The sequence below is a fragment of the Lepus europaeus genome, chromosome 19, assembly GCF_033115175.1.
Source record: "Lepus europaeus isolate LE1 chromosome 19, mLepTim1.pri, whole genome shotgun sequence".
Classification (NCBI taxonomy): domain Eukaryota; kingdom Metazoa; phylum Chordata; class Mammalia; order Lagomorpha; family Leporidae; genus Lepus; species Lepus europaeus.
This window is the reverse complement of record NC_084845.1, coordinates 58,820,185-58,840,565: the sequence shown is the minus strand read 5'-3', so window position 1 is coordinate 58,840,565 and position 20,381 is coordinate 58,820,185. Positions and strand designations below refer to the sequence as shown.

At 47.2% G+C, this 20,381-nt stretch overlaps 1 protein-coding gene across 1 annotated transcript; it reads left to right on the top strand.

Annotated features, from left to right (window-relative positions):
* Positions 1–4,701: 4,701 nt before the first annotated feature.
* CHST4 (carbohydrate sulfotransferase 4) lies at positions 4,702–5,871 on the top strand. The gene has a single exon (XM_062176037.1). It carries the CDS (start codon positions 4,702–4,704, stop codon positions 5,869–5,871), a length of 1,170 nt encoding a protein of 389 aa, XP_062032021.1.
* The last annotated feature ends 14,510 nt before the right edge of the window (positions 5,872–20,381 follow it).

The following is a 20,381-nucleotide window of genomic DNA, read 5'->3' as shown; positions in this document are numbered from 1 at the left end:
GTGGTATCCCGTCACAAAAGCATACTCTTTCTGGCCAGGGAAGGCCCTCATGGAAAGAACAAGCAGGGAAGGAAGTCAGAGGGCTTCCTGAGCGCCATGGATGACTGGGAGTGGCTGGGGACAGAGTCAGGAGGCCCACCTCCAGCTCAGAGAGGGAATGGGCCGAGGCCAGGAGCAGTTGGCAGGCAAGGGAGCAGCGTCATGGAGCCCTACACAGGATGCAGAGTTGGCATGAAGCTGGGATGGAGGGAGGGAGCGTGCACAGGTCTACTTTCCTAATCCTAGGAAATGTTAGCTTTTTCCTAGAGTGATTACAGGAGCTGCCTATAAAATTCCTTTCAACAGACCAGGTTCTTCATTTCTGGCTTTCCTCTCTCCTTTGCTCCACTGTTTCCTATCTCTATATTCCAAACCTTTTCATGCTCACGTCTTCAGTAAGGTCTCTTCCTAAAGCCACCTCTTCAGTCTTGGAGTGGCATCCTTGAGGCCTGATGAACAAGGACTTGGTTTCTAATCATTTCCCCTTGGGCTTAAGGTTTAAGACCTAGGAACCTGTCTTAGCTGGTCCTGTTCTAATTCAACATGGACAAGACTACAAGGTAGGAATTACCCTTTGCTGACATTTCCCTGACATAAAGCAAAGTGGTTTTTGGCCATGAAGGAGAGATGATCCTCACTGGATCCTTCTGGCTCACCCAGAGGAAGAGCATTGTTACAATGGATGGAAGAGAAGGGGTTTTTCTGCCACTGCCACCCAACATTTCGCTTGGGTCATTACATACTTTCCAGAAAGTTTAGGGGACTTCCAAGGGAAGCCCACGACCTGGCAAAGCACACACGACCCTCCTCTCCAGGAAACAAGCTATAAACTCTGAGTCGCATCTGTGGCTGGCATATTCCTCCCCTAAAATCCATTCTCTAATACTGCTGGGGCTCTGGACATAGAGAATGGGTTATGGCCAGTATGAAGGCCATATGGGTAGGAGATCTATCAAAGTTACAGATGCAGGTACTCTCTGATTCAGCAATTCCAGTTCTGGGGATTTATGCTACATACATGTGCAATGGTGTGTGAATATATAGGTCATTACTAAAACATCTGACATGGCAAAGACTAGAAAGAGCCCAAAAGGCTATCAATGAGGAAAACAGTTCAATAAGATGTGGCAAATCCATACAGCAGAATGCTGCTTGGTAAAGAAGGAATAAGGACACACTTTGATACTGCCTTGAAGAGCTCCTCCAGACCCAGTGACAAGCAAAGACAAGCAGGGGGTAGCACAGTGTGGCTAATTTGCTAAACTTCCTATTTTTTTGTGTTTTGAAGAGGGAAAACATTGAGAATACATGCACGTTTGCATTTGCCTGTGTGTACATAAAGCAGCAAAAAGGACCCATTTTATAAAGTATGTCCTATTGCTATATGGAGATGAAGTGGGAAATGGGCAGAGGAGGGCATGTGCTGGAAGTGGACTTTGCGCTGTGCAGTATACCAAAGTGCTGGGTAAATGCCAGCTGTTCATCAGTAAGATGAAGCAACTAATTCAGTAGCAGGAAGATTCTTAGGTATTCTTTGCCCTGGAAAAATACTGTGTCCTCCTTAAAGACACGTCGTTGCCTTCTTTCCACATAGCCCCAGCAGGCTATTCACTTCCCGCGGCAGGCCTCTCCCATGGAAACAAGTCTTCCCCTGTCCGCTCTGGGGGCACTTCAAAATGTTTGTGGGAAATGAAGTGAAATTAAAATATGTCTATGTGGGTGCCAGAAAACTGAAATCCACCCACAGAGAAATCTTCCGAAAGTTTACTGAGGGGCGGGCATTGTGGTGCAGCAGGTTAGGCCACCGATTGGGATGCCTGCATCCCGTATCAAAACACCAGTTCAAGTCCCAGCTACTGCACCTCCAAACCAGCTCCCTTCTAACGCACCTGGGAAGCAGATGATGGCCCAAGTACTTGGGGGAGTAAGCCAGTAGGTGGAAGTTCTCTCTCTCTCTCTGCCTTTCTATTTTTTTTTTTTTTTTTTTTTTGACAGGCAGAGTGGACAGTGAGAGAGAGAGACAGAGAGAAAGGTCTTCCTTTGCCGTTGGTTCACTCTCCAATGGCCGCTGCGGCCGGTGCACCATGCTGATCCGAAACCAGGAGACAGGTGCTTATCCTGGTCTCCCATGTGGGTGCAGGGCCCAAGCACTTGGGCCATCATCCTCCACTGCCTTCCCTGGCCACAGCAGAGAGCTGGCCTGGAAGAGGGGCAACCGGGACAGAATCCGGCACCCCGACCGGGACTAGAACCCGGCGTGCCGCAAGGCGGAGGATTAGCCTGTTGAGCCATGGCGCCGGCTCTCTCTGCCTTTCTAAATAAATCTTTTTTTTAAAAAAAAAAAAAACTACTTCATGGAGAGTACAAATCATGAAAATACTATTCATGGATTTGGATTTCAAAACTTTTGCACCAAAATAGACTTATCATTTAATGCCACTTTCCAAGAACTTTCTGGAGCCCTCATGTTGAGGAGCTGGGTTATGACAGGCCAGGCTGCAAGCTTTCTTCCTGCATGCAGAATCTCACCTAATTGTAGATTCTGAGTCTGTGGACCTAACATCCATGATGACACTTTTCAAATGATCTGAACCATGTAACTACTCATATTACCCATTAAAAACTTTTTCTAACATTAGCAGTAAGATCTGTCACCAGGAAAATAGCAAACCCTAAACCCAGCTCCAATTACTTTCTGGAAATATAGTCACTCTTATTTTTTAAAGCAGGAAGAGAGCATTTCCTTGCTACTATATTTATGCCCTTTTGTTACAGTTATCATGTCTCTCAATCATTACTGATGTCAGGAAGTACCCCAAAGTTGATCCAGGATCATGAAGGAAAGAGTTTAAATCTCCTACTGTGGCCCTAATTACTGTGTTTTTTTTTTTTTTTAAGATTTTATTTTTTTATCTGAGAGGCAAAGTTACAGAGAGAGGGAGAGTCAGAAAGAAGTCTTCCAACCACTGGTTTCCCCAAATGGACATAGTGGCCAGGGCTAGGCCAGACCAAAACAGGAGCTTCTTCTGGGTCTCCCACGCAGATTCAGGGGCCCAAGCACTTGATCCATCCTCTACTGCTTTCCCAGGCCATAAGCAGACAGCTGGATCAGAAGTGGAACAGCCGGGACAAGAACCTGCACCCATTTGAGATGCCGGTGCCACAGGTAGAGGCGGAGGCAGAGGTGGGGGTTTAGCCTACTATGCCACAGCACCAGCCCCTACTGTGCTTTTTTTTTTTTTTTCCCACACGAAGCAAGTTCTGGTTGTGAGGGGAATAAGGTCTGGGTTGTCAGAGTTTGATGTGCCTTTCTGTGGGTTACAAAATGAAAACCCTTCTCTAAATATTTAACACATAACAACTAGAAAACTACCCTAAATATATTTTCTTATTGGATCAAGATGACTAATTTACCACTGCCCACAGAAAAAAATGTTTTTAATATTTTACTTATTTGAAAGGGAGAGAAAGAGAGAGAGAGAGAAAGAAATCCAACTTCAGCCCATCAAGTGGCTCACTCCCCAAATGCCCACAACAGCCAGGACTGAACCAGGTCAAACCCAGGAGCTCAGAACCCAATGTGGGTCTCCCACATGTGTGGCCAGGACCAAACTGCTTGAGCCATTAGCTGCTGCTTGCTAGGGTATGCATTAGCAGGAAAATGGATTCAGAAGTAGAACTGGTACCCCAAGCAATGTCTTAACTGCAATGCCAAATACCCATCATAGGAAAAAAAATTTATAACAGATATCTAAATTCTTGATGAGGTGATGTTTCCTAAGGCTGCAATGTACAACACCCCCCACCACCACCACCACACTGCTGTGCCAAACAGGCAAGCATTCTCTAAGCGCAGCACAGTGGCAAACAGGCCACAAGTATCACCACGCAGCTCAGGTGGCTTGCTACACTCATATAGAGTCAGCTGGGTAGGAAAGAATGATCCAGCTCAAATAGGTTCAGGCAGTTTGTGACCTACAAAGATGCAGCACTGGATCAGCTCCATATGTCCCTGGACCCACAGGATGAGAACAAGCGAGAAGAAATCAGGTGACAGGTGCCATGGGCTCTTGGCTCTGCCACTGAGGACACAACTGTATCAAGTTCATGGTCTGTAGCCCTGTCAATCAGGACACTGGAGTGGAAAGTCTTGTGCTTAAGATGGGGGAGGGAAAGACACTCAGCCTAGTGGTGTGCTCCTTGGAGGTGGGGGCAGGGCTGAGCAATGGCCTCAAGGCAGTTCCCTGAAGGCTGGCTTATCTCCCTTAGTTTCAGGAAGAATCACAAGGCATCCAACCAAGACTCGGGTCAGACTGAGGGTTAGCATTGCCAGATGGCCTAAGTGAAGGAGATGTGCCCATCACCGGGCCCTGTGTTGACCAAGTATGAGTGAGTTCAGGTATTCTTGATCAGGTAAAGGGAAAGAAAGACCAGTAAGGAAGCACCAAAGGCCTTAAAAATGAACTGATCGACACACTAACTGCAGGGGCAAGATTTGCAGAGGGGTTTGTGCTGTTGTGGGAAGGTTCTGGCTTTCTACACCGCTCCTGGGTAGGGGCCAAGGAGAAGGTGACTCTGGGAGAGGGGAAGGGAGGCAGACACCAGAACTGCTCTGCAACTCGGGCCCTTCTGCTTCTTTCTTCAGGGTCTTCCACACTGACAATGATGCTGCACAAAAAAGTGCGCCTACTGCTGTTCCTGCTTTCCCAGATGGTGCTCTTTGTGCTCCTGTTCCACACGTACGGCCAGGACTCCTTCTCCCTGTCCAGGAAGGAGGAGCCCAAGCCCATGCACGTGCTCATCCTGTCCTCGTGGCGCTCAGGCTCTTCCTTTGTGGGGCAGCTTTTCGGGCAGCACCCAGATGTCTTCTACCTGATGGAGCCTGCCTGGCACGTGTGGATGACCTTCACACAGAGCACGCCCTGGAGGCTGCACATGGCAGTGCGGGACCTGATACGCTCTGTCTTCCTGTGTGACATGAGCGTCTTTGATGCCTACATGTCACCCGGGCCCCGGAAACTGTCCAGTGTCTTCCACTGGGACCACAGCCGGGCCCTGTGTTCCCCACCTGCCTGTAATGTCTTCCCTCGGGACAAGATCATCTCCCAGGCTCACTGCAAGCTCCTGTGCAATCGAGAGCCCTTCGAGGCGGTGGAGAAGGCCTGCCGCTCCTACAGCCACGTGGTGCTCAAGGAGGTGCGCTTCTTCAACCTGCAGTCCCTCTACCCGCTGCTGACAGACCCTTCCCTCAACCTGCACATCGTGCACCTGGTCCGGGATCCCCGGGCTGTGTTCCGTTCTCGAGAACACACAGAGGCAGAACTCATGATTGACAGCCACATTGTGATGGGGCAGCATTGGCAAAAGATCAAGAAGGAGGACCAACCATACTACACAATGCAGATCATCTGCCAGAGCCAGCTGGAGATCTACAAGGCTATCCTGTCCCTGCCCAAAGCCCTAAAGCAGCGCTACCTGCTCATGCGCTATGAGGACCTGGTCCGGGACCCCCTGGTCCAGACGTCCCGAATGTATGACTACGTGGGGTTGAGATTCTTGCCCCATCTCCAGACCTGGGTGCACAACATCACCAGAGGCAAGGGCATGGGTGAGCATGCCTTCCACACAAATGCCAGGGACGCCATCAATGTGTCCCAGGCCTGGCGCTGGTCCTTGCCTTACACAAAGGTTTCTCAAATTCAGAAAGTCTGTGGTGACACCATGGATTTACTGGGCTACCACCAGGTCAGATCTGAACAAGAACAGAAAAATCTGTCACTGGATCTTCTGTCTACCTGGAGGCCCTCAGAGCAAATCTACCAACAGGACTGACGAGGCGCAGTCCCCACCTGGCACCAGCCTCAGCCATGCCCACTGAATGCTCTGAGCACCCACACGTGCTCTGGCAGAGGAACTTTGTGTCTGCGCTCCTGTCTAGAAAAAAGACTCATGGACCTTACATGAGCAGCACCTTCCACCAAAACAGGGCGCTTGCCTCTCCTCATGACCTTCCTATCCGTCCTTACCTCAGAGACTTCATGGCCTGGATGCCCAAGGGACACCAAGCAGTGGCGTAAATACATAAGCCTCCCTGCCCACATCTTGTTCAAAGGCAAAGGACAGAGACATTGGAAACCAGGAAGGGGTTTTTCACCAAAAACCTCACCAGCACGTTCCTCGGATACAGCAACTCTGAGCCATCCCTGGGATTCATGGAAGGAAACTACCATGGCGTTGTATGCTTACCTGTGAGCTTGGCCATCACAGCCATCGGTGCTGTGAGTACGGAACAGAGCTCCTACACAACAGAGCAAGCTCCTAGGTTCCCAGGGTGGCTGGGCTGGTACTGGACATCACTTCCCCTCTGCATTTGCCTGTCACATAGAGGACTCAGACCTGGGAAGCTGCCCAATCCATTAATATTCAAAGTCCAAAATAAGATTCAGTTTGGAATGCACCCTCTTATGCTTTCTAATTACTAGAAGTAAATGCTCATTCACATGATGCCCTAACCCAAGAACATAATCAATCACCGTTGTAGTTTTTTTATACCTTTGATATTATCTTTCACCCATATGTATAAAAATTGCTAATTCAGTGTTTGGTGTCAAACGATGACTTAAATCTGTATCCTCTTAAGAAGTGGCAGTGGGGCAAGCATTTGGTGTAGTGGTTGAGACACTGCTTGGGATGCCCACATCCCATATTGGAGCGACTAGGTTTGAGTCCCAGCTGTGCGTCCATTCCCAGCTTCTGTGGTTATGCACCCTGCGAGGCATCAAGTGCTGAAGTACTTTGGTTCCTGCCATCCACGTGAGAGACCCACGTTTAGTTCCAGGCTCCCAGCTTTGGTCTACCTCAGCCCTCACTGTTGCAGGTACTTGGAGAATAAACCAACAGATGGTGGTACACTTGCTTGCTGTCTCTCTCTTGCTCTCAAAATATTTTTTTAAAGACTTCTAAAATTACCAAAGAAAGAAGTCACGGAAAGAGGCCTAAGTTGTAAAACTCCCTTGCATCGCCCTAGGCCCCCAGCCCTCATGTAATTGCTGCTGGTGGTCACTGCCTTGAACAAAAATTGTTATTTCTCCCAGTCTTTGCAGTGGCTCCAAGACCTGGCTGTCTGCCTTTTAAAAAGGCACATTCCCAGGCCCTACCTCAAATTTGCTGAACTCAGAGTCTCCAGTGTAGAGACTGGGATGTGTGTGTTCATCAGGCGACCCCAAGGGCCCTTCCCTGGCCAGCCTGGCAACAGGCAGCAACACTCTTCGTCTTGTTCTAACACAGGTGATGCTGTGGCACCTGCTCAGTGTTTGCCACTTAATCCTGCCCCCGGGCTGTGATCAGGCTGGAAAGCCAAGAAGGAAGGGGTGTGTATGTGTGTGTGTGGTGTGCACACGTGTGTGTGTCTGGATTTCTGTGGGCCTCTGAGTCCTGACTTCCTCAGTACAGTTCTGCCACTTCACCTTCATTTCATTTCTGCCTTTGGATGTCCTTCTCATTTCAGCCAGCCTTCTGGAGGCTGGGTCAGAATTCTCCCACTCAGTTCTGACGCATGGTGCCTCGGCTGCCCTGCTGCCCGAGATACGTGAGCATCTCTACCATCTGGGTCTGTGGAAGTTAACGTACACATGGCTTTAAAGGGGATTTCTTCTGATGTCCAAATACAGTCTAGGAACTCCTCAGGAGTGAAGGATGTCCCAGGCAAACACCTGCCTCTACTGACCTTCCAAAATGATCTAACAGTAAAATTTCCCCAACCCTGACTATAAGGCTAGGGTAGCAGAGAGCAGTGTGAACACAGTGAGGAGGGTCAGTGAGGGAACAGATCATGGAAACAGCCATCTCTGTTTTCCCCTCTGAAAGGCCAGCCTCCAATGGATGGTTTTAAACCAGCAACTTCTGGGGCAGGCCTTTGGTGCAATGGCGTAACAGAGTGACTGGGTCAAGTCCCAGCTACTCTGCTTCCAATCCAACTTCCTACTAATGCACACCCTGGGAGGCAGCAGGTGATAGCTTAAGTATTTGGGTCCCAACCACCCATGTGGGAGACCTAGATTGAATTCTAGGCTCCTGGCTTTGGCCTGGCCCAGGCCTGGCTATTGTAGGCATTTGGAGAGTGAACTAGTGGATGGAATATCTTTCTCTATTTCTGTCTATACCTTTCAAATAAAAACAAATAAATAATAGAGTTAGCAGGGTGAGCAGATAGCATAGCCGATTAAGCCCTTGCTTGGGATGCCCACATGCCTGATTCAAACCTCAACTACTCCAGGCTTCCAATCAAGTTTCCTGGCAATGCAGCCAGGAGGCAGCAAAAGCTGGCCCAAGTACTTGGCTTCCTCTCTCTCTCTCTCTCTCTCTCTCTCTCTCTCTGTTTCTCCCTATCTCTCTGTAACTCTGACTTTCAAATAAAAAAATACATCTTTTTAAAAATATGTCGCAGTGCTAAATTTCAGGGTTTAGAGAATGAGCTCTCTCAAGTCTACAGTAAACCAAATGGCTTCAAATGCTTAATTTCACGGCATCAATAGATGTCTTTAAAAAAAAAAAAAAAAAAGACTACCCTCAAAACCTGCAGTTGGAAGAAAGACGAGGTTCTCAACATCTCGGAACAGTTTTTTGGAAGGTGAAAAAAGCATAGTTTTGAAAGAAAAAGGTTCTGATTCCAACTCAATTTAACTACATTTCTATCTGCAGTTACTATGTGGCTTCATTTAGCATATAATGACAGCAATTGCCAAATTTTAATATATTTTCATTAAAGCTGTATTATTTTTCAACTTACGAATAGTAGTCATGGAGAGACACAGGCAGAGTCACCTTCTGATGAATTCTGCACAAAAACCAGCCATTGTATTGTATGTAACACATTTCCCCAAAAGTAGTTAAAATTTAACACATGATTCAAGCCATGGTAAGTATAAATAAAGGTGAATGGCTGTGTAAATTATCATGATTCTTTAATTCCTTTCACAGACCAGCAGAGCAAACTACAGAACGGACATGGACATGCATGAGTGACATAGGCTAGTTACAAGCGTCTGATGGACAACACTTGAGGGTCCCCAAAACACTGGCCCTTCTCTCAGGGGCCATGCTTTTCTTCGGCAAGACCCTTGTCCTTAAGAGAAAGGCTCATTTTTAAATGCAGTACTGCAGGAAGGTAGTACCATAACAGAGCATGGAGACTTAATATAGTATTTAGCTAAAGGGTGTCTTCACTCACTCCATACATTTAATGGGCACCAGGTGCTGTGGATACAATAATTAACACAGCAGACATTTTAGTCCGTTGGGGTGTGGGGAACAATAAACTATCTTCACAGAGGAAGTGATACTTGGGCAGAGCCGCACTGGAAGAAAGAGAGCACGCCATGCAGGGATAGGAGACAGAGCACCCAAGTAAACACCAGTGTCAGTAAGGATCCAGCGAGAACCCACCATGCACCTGGCACCACCCCAAGCCTCGCGGAGTCTGAAGAAGTGCAGACATCATGCACTCATGAGCGCCTAGGCACTGGAACTGTGCTGCCTGGGTGACTCTCCCAGCACCAGCTGGCTGACCTCAGGCAGGTTCCTCAATGGCAGCACAGGTGGAACAGCAGAACTCCTTGATTGCCGGAGGGCCAATGAGTCAAGCTGTGGAATGTGCCTGGCAAGTGCTGGCTGAGTGCTCACTGTCAGTGTCACGGCCGCCTGGCCCCACTCCTGGTGACATCCTCACGAAGACAATGCTTAACTCTTTATGACATTTTTGATCTTACTCGCTGGAATAGGAGGTTGAGAATTTCCGATCCCCTGGATTTTCTGTTTTAATTTTAATTGATAAATAATGGTAGGTGTTTATCGGAAGACATCTTTCGATTGACACAACTGTAGAGAGGCAGGGTGCTGCTAAACATGGACTATGCCCAGAATAGTTTCCCACAACCAAGGATTACCTGGGCCAAAATGTCGACAGTGCCGCTGTTGAGAAGCCCTACTTTACATTAACCAGGCATAAGGACCCAGAACTGATAACACCAATGGGTTTCTCCCCCATCTCATTCAATCCCATGCAAAAAAACAGCAAGCCAGCCCCCACGGCCTATCTTGGAGAGATATCATCACCAGGGCATTCTGGGTACCCACTCTTTTGGTGGCCATCTCAAAAGGAGAGGGGTAGAGCAGGCATTACCAAAAACACAGAGTCACATCCAGGAGTGGAGAGGGAGGAGGCTGAGGGAGAGCCAGTGAGGTGCAGCTGCTCCCTGGCCAGCCCGTCTGTCACTAGTCACAGCTCGTGTCCACCCTAATTCAGGCGGCTGTGACGAGAAGAGGAAAGGGTTTAGAGGAGGAGAGATGGTCACAGGGAGTCACACAGAAGAGCGCAGGACAGACGGGGCCAGATGCAGACATGCTAGACAAACATGTCTGACATGTCTAGGAACAGTGGTCATGAGCACCACGACACCAGAGTCAGACCAGTGTTTTTACCCACTTTTTTTCCCTCATCACTCCTCCACTGCCACTCTCAGCAAATCTTTTTAGGCATGCTTTTCTCGATCACAAGTTCCCTCATGAAATTTTAATAACCCAAACACAGTGGCCGCTGTTTACGACCTGGGGCCCTCTGGAGGATGCCAACACCTTGTCACATGTCAGTGGTTTGCTCCCCAGTACCTAATGTCCTCTCTGCTGTGGATGCGTGACTCCTCTCCTGTCTCCTGGGTTTTACTTTTCCCCCAGCCCCTCTCTCTTTTTCTCCATACAGCTTTTTATCTGTCATCCCCCAAACTTTGTCCCTCACCCAACATTAACTGGATTAAGGGAAACAACTGGGAGAGCATTTTTTAAACTGAAGAAACTGATGGGAATGTTGGTGATTCGTAATAGTAGAAAAGAAAAGAAAATACTAACAGTAACTCTGACTGCTGCCCTCCCTTCACCCTCCATCCTGGCCCCAATCGACCCCAGTCCTAACGAGTGGAAAGATCACTGGCCCTGCTTTCCTGGCTGGCTTTCAAGCTGGCCTCTGACAGTCCCGGAAGAACAATAAGGAAGCTAGTTTACTGTTTGTTTTTTCATTTTATGACAGGAATTGATAAGTTCAATGGCACATGGCCCTACCATCGTAAAGAATGAGGTACACTTCATAAGTAGCTTTTGTTCCATATGAAATCAATGTGGATTTAAATGACTAACCACAGATAAGATAGTTACCTGTGAGAGTACTACAAAAAGTCTGTGGAAAATGGAATCAAAAGATAAGCTTATTTTGGTACAAAAATTTTGAGATCCCTGCATAATTTTTTAATAGCATTCATTTTTCATGAATTTTTGAAGACCCCTTGTATGTGTTGAATGGGAAGGAATAAAGGCTCCTGTCCTTTTACATAGGCTAAGGTGAAGGAGGGAACTTGGTTGTTTGATGCATCACAAGTCAAACAACGAGACCTTAACAGATGCAACACACACACACACAACACATGCACACACAACACAGCATTCTGGATGCAAATAGCTTGAAAAGTTTATTATGTTCTGCAGAAGTCCAGCCCCTCCACCACAGCTTTGCATCCCATCCCCTTCCACTTTCTCAAGAACTGTCCATTTTTATTATTCATTCCCTCTCTTCCTTTTTTTTTTTAAGATTTATTTATTTATTTGAGAGGCAGAGTACAGAGCTGCAAAGGGAGGGAGGGAGGGAGAGAGAGAGAGAGAGAGAGAGGTCTTCTATCTGCTGGTTCACTCCCCAAATGGCTACAATGACCAGAGCTGGGCCAGAATGAAGCCAGGAGCCAGTGCTTCTTCTGGGTCTCCCATGTGGGGGCAGGGGCACAAGCACTTGGAGCATCTTCCACTGCTTTCCCAGGTGCATAAGTAGGGAGCAGGATTGGACATAGAGCAGCCGGGCCCCGAACCAACACCTATATGGAATGTCAGCTCCACAGGCTGATGCTTAACCTACTATGCCAACACGCGGCCCCTCACTCCCTCTCTTCTAAATCAATTTCTCATCAACTAAGTCCTTCGCTTCAACTTTTTAACACATTCAATTCTCTCACTTCCTGAAAACAACTCTCCCTCATTCTCATACTCTGCCTCAACTGGCCTCTCTCCTCACCTTCACAGCCAGAAAGCTCCAAAGAGCTATCCAAATTCTCACTAGCAAATTCGCAGTAGCACTCCACTCCGGATGTCAGCTCTGGCTCACCGCTTAGCCAGCTCTAGCTAACGACAGAGTTAAATACCAGGCTGCTCGCTCATTGCAGCGGACATTTTTCAGCTGTCGTTTCACATCAACTCTCAGCAACAACCCACTTTATTGACCACTTCCCCCTTGAAACACTATGTGCTGGTTTTCCTCCTGCTTCTCTGACCACCCTCAGCGTTTTGTAGAATAGTATGCTCTCCATAGCTATTGCAAGTTCTTTTCTCACTGTGTGCTTTCTTTCTAGACTCATCCAGGCCCACCACCTATATGTGGATGACTTGCAAATGTACACCTCTGGCCCAGACTTCTCTGAGCTCCAGACCCGTACATCCAATCACTGATTTGATTATCCTGGACATCTCATAAGACTCTCAGGCTCAATATATAAACACTGCCATGACTTTCCCCTTCTCTACCCCAGGCCATTCCAAACATCTGCACCCCTCTTGGGTCTCTTCCTTGCCTTTCAACCTGTTGCCAACTCAAAAACTTGGACTTTGTCTTTTGCTCCTTCCAGCAACCATTCACAAGCAAGTGTTGATTCTACTTGGTCAACATGCCCTTTTTTATTTTTGAAAAGCAGAATGATAGAGAGAGATAGAGATAGAGATAGAGAGAGAGAGAGAGAGAGAGAGAGAGAATCAATCTTTGATCTACTGGTCCTCTCCCCAAATGCCTAGGGCTGCTGGCATTGCACCAGACTGAAGCCAGGAGCCTGAACTCAGATGAGTCTATCATATGGGTGGTAGGGACACAAGTACTTGAGCCATCACACACTGCCTCCCAGAGTGCATCCCCAGGAAGCTGAATCAGAATCAAAGCTGGGACTCCAACCCAGGCACTGCAATATGGGACTGGGTGTCCTAGGCTGCAGCCCATTGCTGCCCCACAACACACCCCCCTACACTTGAGAAGGTCACCCACTTCTCTTCTTCTCCGAGCTCCTCCCTACCGCTTTGCTCATGCCACTGTCACCTCCTGGACCACTCACTGGTCTTGTCTCTAAACAACCCACTTCAATCTAGGGTCTACACTATATTACAAATTCACAAAGTCCAAATATCTTCATGTTTGGAAAAACCTTCCTAATCTGACCCTTGTGTCCCTCTCTTATCACCCCATTAGACTATTTTTCCACCATCTAAAACTTCTTGTTTAGCAATGTGCCACATGCATACCTCCCTCTGTGTTTCGGATAATACTCTCTCCTCCCTGGAATGCCCTACTCTGTATCACCTCCAATCTCGCGCATGTTTTTGATCCCTCAGTTCTCAACTAACATATCTCTAGAAGTTTCTCCTGGCTTCACCCCTCCCCTTCCCCCAGACCCTGCTGGACGCCACTGTTACGAGTTTTCTATTAATCATTCTATAATGAAATCATCTGCTTGGCATATTCTTTGAAACCTTGAAAGAAAGAACTGTCTTATTCACTACAGTATAATCAATGCCTAGCACAGTTCTTGGCACACAATAGTCACTCAATAAATATTTGTTTAAAGAATGAAGGCCTTGATCTTATTGGCATTATCTGTAAAGGGCTCTTTCATTATATAATATTTAGAGGAAAAGATATATTCAACCAATCAATAATCTTCTAATCTGAGAAACACAATAACATGTTTAAGGATCCAGATAAAAAAGACCCAACACTTGAACGTTTCCTGTTTGAGAGAAATAACGGAAGTCAAATCTTAAAGCTAACAGCTCAGAGGTGCTGGGTCAAGGAAGGGGGTGGGATGGGTATGGAGACTGAGAAAATTCAGTTGACTTGTACTTTTAGTAGTGACAATGGGGTTTGTGTTGTGACACAGAGGTTAAAGCACACCTTGGGATCCCATATGTCCATGCTGGTTCAAGTCCCAGCTCCCAGCTTTCTGGTAATCACTCCAGGAGGAAGCAGATGATGGCCCAAGTACTTAAGCCTCTGCCATCCATGTGAGAGACCCACATGAAGTTCTTGGCTCCTGGCTTCTGTCTGGTCCTGCCCCAGCTGTTGCAGGCATCTGGGGGGTGAATCAGCAGATGGAAGATCTCTGTATGTTTGTGACTTTACCTTTCAAATAAATTTTTAAAAATACTAATGATAGGCCAGCGCCGCAGCTCACTAGGCTAATCCTCCGCCTTGAGGCACCGGCACACCGGGTTCTAGTCCCGGTCGGGGCACTGGATTCTGTCCCGGTTGCCCCTCTTCCAGGCCAGCTCTCTGCTGTGGCCCGGGAGTGCAGTGGAGGATGGCCCAAGTGCTTGGGCCCTGCACCCCATGGAAGACCAGAAGTACCTGGCTCCTGCCATCGGATCAGTGCGGTGCGCCGGCCACAGCGCGCCAACCGCAGCAGCCATTGGAGGGTGAACCAACGGCAAAGGAAGACCTTTCTCTCTGTCTCTCTCTTTCACTGTCCACTCTGCCTGTCAAAAAATTTTTTAAAAATACTAATGATATTACTGTGGGGGCTGGTGTTATGGTATAGCAGGTAAAGCCACCACCTGTGATGCCAGCATCCCATATGGGCACTGGTTCGTGTCAAGGGTGCTCCACTTTTGATCCAGCTCCCTGCTAATGGCCTGGAAAAAGCAGTAGAAGATGGCCCAAGTGTCTGGGCCCCTGCCAGCCAAATGGAAGACCCAGAGGAAGCTCCTGGCTCCTGGCTCCTGGCTTTGGCCTGGCCTGGTGCTAGCAGTTGCAGCCATCTGGGGAATGAACCAGCAGGTAGAAAATCCCTCTCTCTGTCTTTCTCTCTAACTTTCAAATTAAATGAAATAAATGTAAAATAAAAATGATACTACTGTGGCGAGAGAGGCTGAAAATTATGCTGGTTTTCAGAAGAGCTGCATGTTCGTAGGGTATGGTGGCTAAGCTAATCAATCACCTTCTGCAAAGAGTTGGCTAATACTCGCTGACCAACTGCTTTGCAGCTGGTTTTTAATCAAATCTCCAAGCAAAAAGATTCTTTTTTTTTTTTTTTTTTTTTTTTGGCAGGCAGAGTGGACAGTGAGAGAGAGAGACAGAGAGAAAGGTCTTCGTTTGCCGTTGGTTCACCCTCCAATGGCCGCCGCGGCTGGCGCGCTGTGGCCGGCGCACCGCGCTGATCCGATGGCAGGAGCCAGGTGCTTCTCCTGGTCTTCCATGGGGTGCAGGGACCAAGCACTTGGGCCATCCTCCACTGCACTCCCGGGCCACAGCAGAGAGCTGGCCTGGAAGAGGGGCAACCAGGACAGAGCCGGCGCCCCGACCGGGACTAGAACCCGGTGTGCCGGCGCCGCAACGCGGAGGATTAGCCTAGTGAGCCGCGGCGCCAGCCGCAAAAAGATTCTTATTTTTTATTGCCTCCCTACTTTCAGCATGGCAAGGCCAAATAAAGGACAGGCTTCGAGGAGCAGTCATCCCAAGTCTTTTCTTTCCTCTTCCACATCATATCCTAGCAAATCCCATCAGCCCAATTTCCAAAATATATCCCATATGAGACCAACTCTCCACACCTCTCCCACCACAATGTTCACCCAGGCCAACCTCAACTCTGCCACAAGAGTCTCCTAACTGGTCTTTTGCCTCCTGCTGCATTCTCCACCCACACGTCACCTTCCAATGACTTTTTTTTTTTTACAGGCAGAGTGGACAGTGAGAGAGAGACAGACAGAGAGAAAGGTCTTCCTTTGCCGTTGGTTCACTCTCCAATGGCCGCCATGGCCGGCGCACCGCGCTGATCCGAAGCCAGGAGCCAGGCGCTTCTCCTGGTCTCCCATGGGGTGCAGGGCCCAAGCACTTGGGCCATCCTCCACTGCACTCCCTGGCCACAGCAGAGAGCTGGCCTGGAAGAGGGGCAACCGGGATAGAATCCGGCGCCCCAACCGGGACTGGAACCCGGTGTGCCGCAAGGAGGAGGATTAGCCTGTTGAGCCACGGCGCCGGCCCCAATGACTTTTTGCCTAAAGTCTTCCAGTAGAATAGCCCATAGGCAAACTGTTCGATTTCTATACTGCCATTCCATCCGGCAATAAAAGGATTAATTGCCAACATGTGAAACAGCTTCTCAGAGCACCAGGCAAAGGGAAAGGAGTCTCCCACCAAAGAATGCATACTGTGTGATTTCTTTTGTAAACAGTTCCAAAACAAGAGTAAGCAACAGAAGATGGAAGAAAATCACCACGGTGGTTGCCTCTGGGCAAGGAGGGACACAAGGGAACCTTGTGGGGTGACGGAAATGTTCCGTATCAGGCCGGCATTGTGGCGTTGTTAAGCTGCTCCTTGCAATGCTGGAATCCCATATGAGTATGATTTTGGGTCTCAGCTGCTCCACTTTCCATCCAGTAGTAGCCGCCTACTAATGGCCTAGAACAAGGCAGCAGCAGATGGCCCAAGTGCTTGGGCACCCACAAGGGAGACCCGGATGAAGCTCCTGTCTCCTGGCTTTGGCCTGGCTCAGCCCTGGCCATTACAGCCATTTGAGGAGTGAACCAGCAGATGGAAGATTTCTCTCTCTTTTTTTCTAACCTTGACTTTCAAATACATAAATAAATCTTAAAAAAAAAAAAAAGTTCCATATCCTGATTGGGGGGGAGGTAAGTGACCCACATGCATAAATAAGTCAACACTCAGTGACCACACACTTAAGGTATACACTTCATTGTATGCAAATTTGCCCTCAAAAGGAAAAAAAAGTCTACATATAAATATTGCATTCTAGTTAATGATGTACATACTGGATTATTTGAACTTACTAATACCTACAACGTACTTTGCCATTCATCATCAGATTGGAAGAAGCATAGAGAGACAGAAAGATGGAGAGACAAATGACAAAATGATACAACTAAAATTTTTTTTATTTGAAAGTCAGAATTACACAGAGAGAAGAGAGACAGAGAGAAAGAGAGAGTCTTCCATCTGCTGATTCACTCCCCAGTTGGCCGCAACGCCTGGAGCTGCACTGATCCAAAGCCAGGAGTCAGCAACTTCTTCCAGGTCTCCCATGCAGGTAGAGGAGCCCAAGGACTTGGGCCATCTTCTACTGCTTTCCCAGGCCATAGCAGAGAGCTGGATCGGAAGTGGAGCAGCTGGGTCTTGAACCAGCACCCATATGGGATGCTGGCACTTCAGGCCAGGGTATTAACTTGCTGTGCCACAGCACTGGCCCCACAACTAAATGTTAACAGTAGGGTGTGGTGTGGTGTGGTGTGGTGAGAATATAGGAATTCACTGTGAAATTTTCAGTCTTGCCATTTAGAATTTCTCATACTAAAATGATCAGGAAAGGCAGGTTTGGCTTAGGGGTTCAGTTACCAGTTGGGACCTTTACATCTCAAGTATGAGTGCCTGGGTTCAAGTTCCAGCTGTGCTCCTGATTCCAGCTTCTTGCTAATGCACACTATGGGAGGCAGCAGGTGATGACTCAAATACTTGGGTTCCTGCTACCTTTGTGAGAGACCTGGATTGAGTTTCTGGATTCCAGCTTCAGGCTGATCTAGCCCAAGCTGTTGCAGGAATTTGAGGAGTGAACAGGTAAATAGGATCTCTCTCTCCCTCTCTCTTTTCCCTCCCTCCACCTTTCAAATAAATTTAATTATTTGAAAATTTCATTTATAATATAAAAATTACTCATGAATAAATTTAACAAAAGAAACATAAAATTTATAGGCTGAAAAACAAAAAAAAACTATTGTAAAAAACAAAATAATAAAGAAAGATATTCTGTGCTAATAGGTGAGAAGACTTAATACTGTTAAGATGGAAATACTCTCAAAGTAGATCAGATTCATTATTGTCTCCACCAAAATCTCAGGCTTCTTTGCAAAAACTGACATGCTAATACTGAAACTCATAAAGAAAGGCAAGGGGACCAGAATATGCAAAATATTGGGAAAAAGAGCACAGTCTCAGTTTCAAAAGTTATTACAAAGCCACAATAAGAAGGACAGGATGGTACTGCCATATGGCTATCTTAAAAAATAGTGGACCTAGAAATAAACACAGGTACCTAAGGCCAACAGATTTCCAACCAGGGCTTCAAGACCACTTACTGAGGAAAGCAGAGTCTTTCAACAAACAGCACTGGGACAATTGGAAATCCACATTCAAAAGCACTAAAGTGGACTCCAACTCACCACATACAAAAATTAATTGGAATGGATCACAAGCCTATGTATAATGTATGAACTCTCACAGGAAAAACGTCTAAGCTAACACTTTCTTAGGGGGCCAGCACTGTGGCGTAGCTGGTAAAGCAACCATCTGCAGTGCCAACATCCCATAGGGTGCCAGTTCGAGTCCCGGCTGCTCTTTCTCTCTCTCTCTGCCTCTGCATCTTTGCCTCTGTATCTCCTATCTCCACCTTTCAAACAAATAAATCCTTTTAAAAAATGACATGGTTTCTTAGATATGACACCAAAAGCACCAACAACAAAAGAAAAAATGAGTTGAACTTACCCAAAATCTAAAAAACATGTTTGTGCTTCAAATGATATCATGTAGAAAGCAAAAACAGAACCCACAGGAAGTGGCTGTTTAGTTTAATGGTTAAGACACCTATGTCTCACACTGGAATCCATGGCTTCAGCTCCTGATTCCAGTTTTCTGCGAGTGCAAACCTAAGAGGCACCAGGCAATGGCTCAAGTAGGTGGGTGGTCGCTGGCACTCACATGAAAGATGGACTGAGTTCCTGGCATTCGGTTTCAGCCTAGCCCAGCACCTGCCATTGTGAACATCTGGGAGTCAATCAGCAGATGGAAGTGTCTATCTCTCTTCTCTTCTCTTCTCTTCTCTCTCTCTCTCTCTCTCTCTCTCTCTCTCTCTCTCTCTTCCCCCGCCCTGCCCAAGTCACTCTGTCCCTCCTTCTCTCTCAAATAATTTTTATTAAAAAAGACAACAGTTTGGGCCGGCATTGTGGCATAACTGGTTAAGCTACAGATTACAATGCAGGCATCCCATATGGGTGCCAATTCATGTCCTAGCTACTCCACTTTGGATTCAGCTCCCTGGTAATGTGCCTGGGAAAGCAGCAGAAGACAGCCCAAGTGCTTGAGCCCCTGTACCCATATCAAAGATGGGATGAAGCTCCTGGCTCCTGGCTTTGATCTGCCCCTGCCCTGGCCATTGTAGCCATTTGGGGAATGAACCAGCAGATGGAAGATCTCTCCATTTCTCTCCCCTCCCACAACCCTCCCTCTGTAACTCTGCCTTTCAAATAAATAAAATAATTTTTTAAAAGACAGTGGTAGACATTTGTTCTAGAAATTATGATCATACCTGACACACCCACGTTTCATATCAGAGTGCCTGGGTTTGAGTCTCAGCTCTGCTTCCAATTCCAAATTCCTGCTAATGCACACACTGAGAGGCAGCAGATTATGGCTCAAATAGCTGGGTCCCTGCCATCCATCTGGGAGATCTGAATTGAGTTTCCAGCTCCTGGCATCAGCCTGATCCATCCCCAGCCATTATGGGCATTTGCAGAGTGAACCAGTGGAAAGGAGATGTTAATTCACTCTCCCTCTCCCTTTCCTTCTCAAAATAAATAAATACATTTAAAAATTTAGAAACAAAGACTTCTCACAGAATGGGAGAACATATTTGTAAATCATATATCTGATAAGGAACTTGAACCCTATTATATAAAAAGACCTGTTTTGGGGGCCGGTGCCATGGCGCACTAGGTTAATCCTCCACCTGTGGCGCCGGCATCCCATATGGGCACCAGTTCTAGTTCTGGTTGCTCCTCTTCCACTCCAGCTCTCTGCTGTGGCCTGAGATAGCAGTAGAGGACAGCCCAAGTGTTTGGGCCCCTGCACCCACATTAGAGACCCGGAAGAAACTCCTGGCTCCTGGCTTCGGACTGGCGCAGCTCTAGCCGCTGCAGCCATTTGCAGAGTGAACCAACGGAAGGAAGACCTCTCTCTCTGTCTCTTTCTCACTGTCTGTAACTACCTGTCAGATAAATAAATAAATAATCCAAAGTAAAAAAGACCTGTTATAATTCAACAATAAAATGACAACTCAAATAAAAAATGGACAAAGGATATGAATGTACTTTTCTCCAAAGAAGATATACAAATGGCCAGGAAGCACATGAAAAGATGTTCAACATAATTAGTCATTACATAAATGCAAACCAAAACCCATGACAATTCCTCAAAAGGTTAAACATGG

Excerpts from the sequence above, each read along its gene's own strand:
- CHST4 (XM_062176037.1), top strand. The coding sequence starts at position 4,702 with ATGATGCTGCACAAAAAAGTGCGCCTACTGCTGTTCCTGCTTTCCCAG.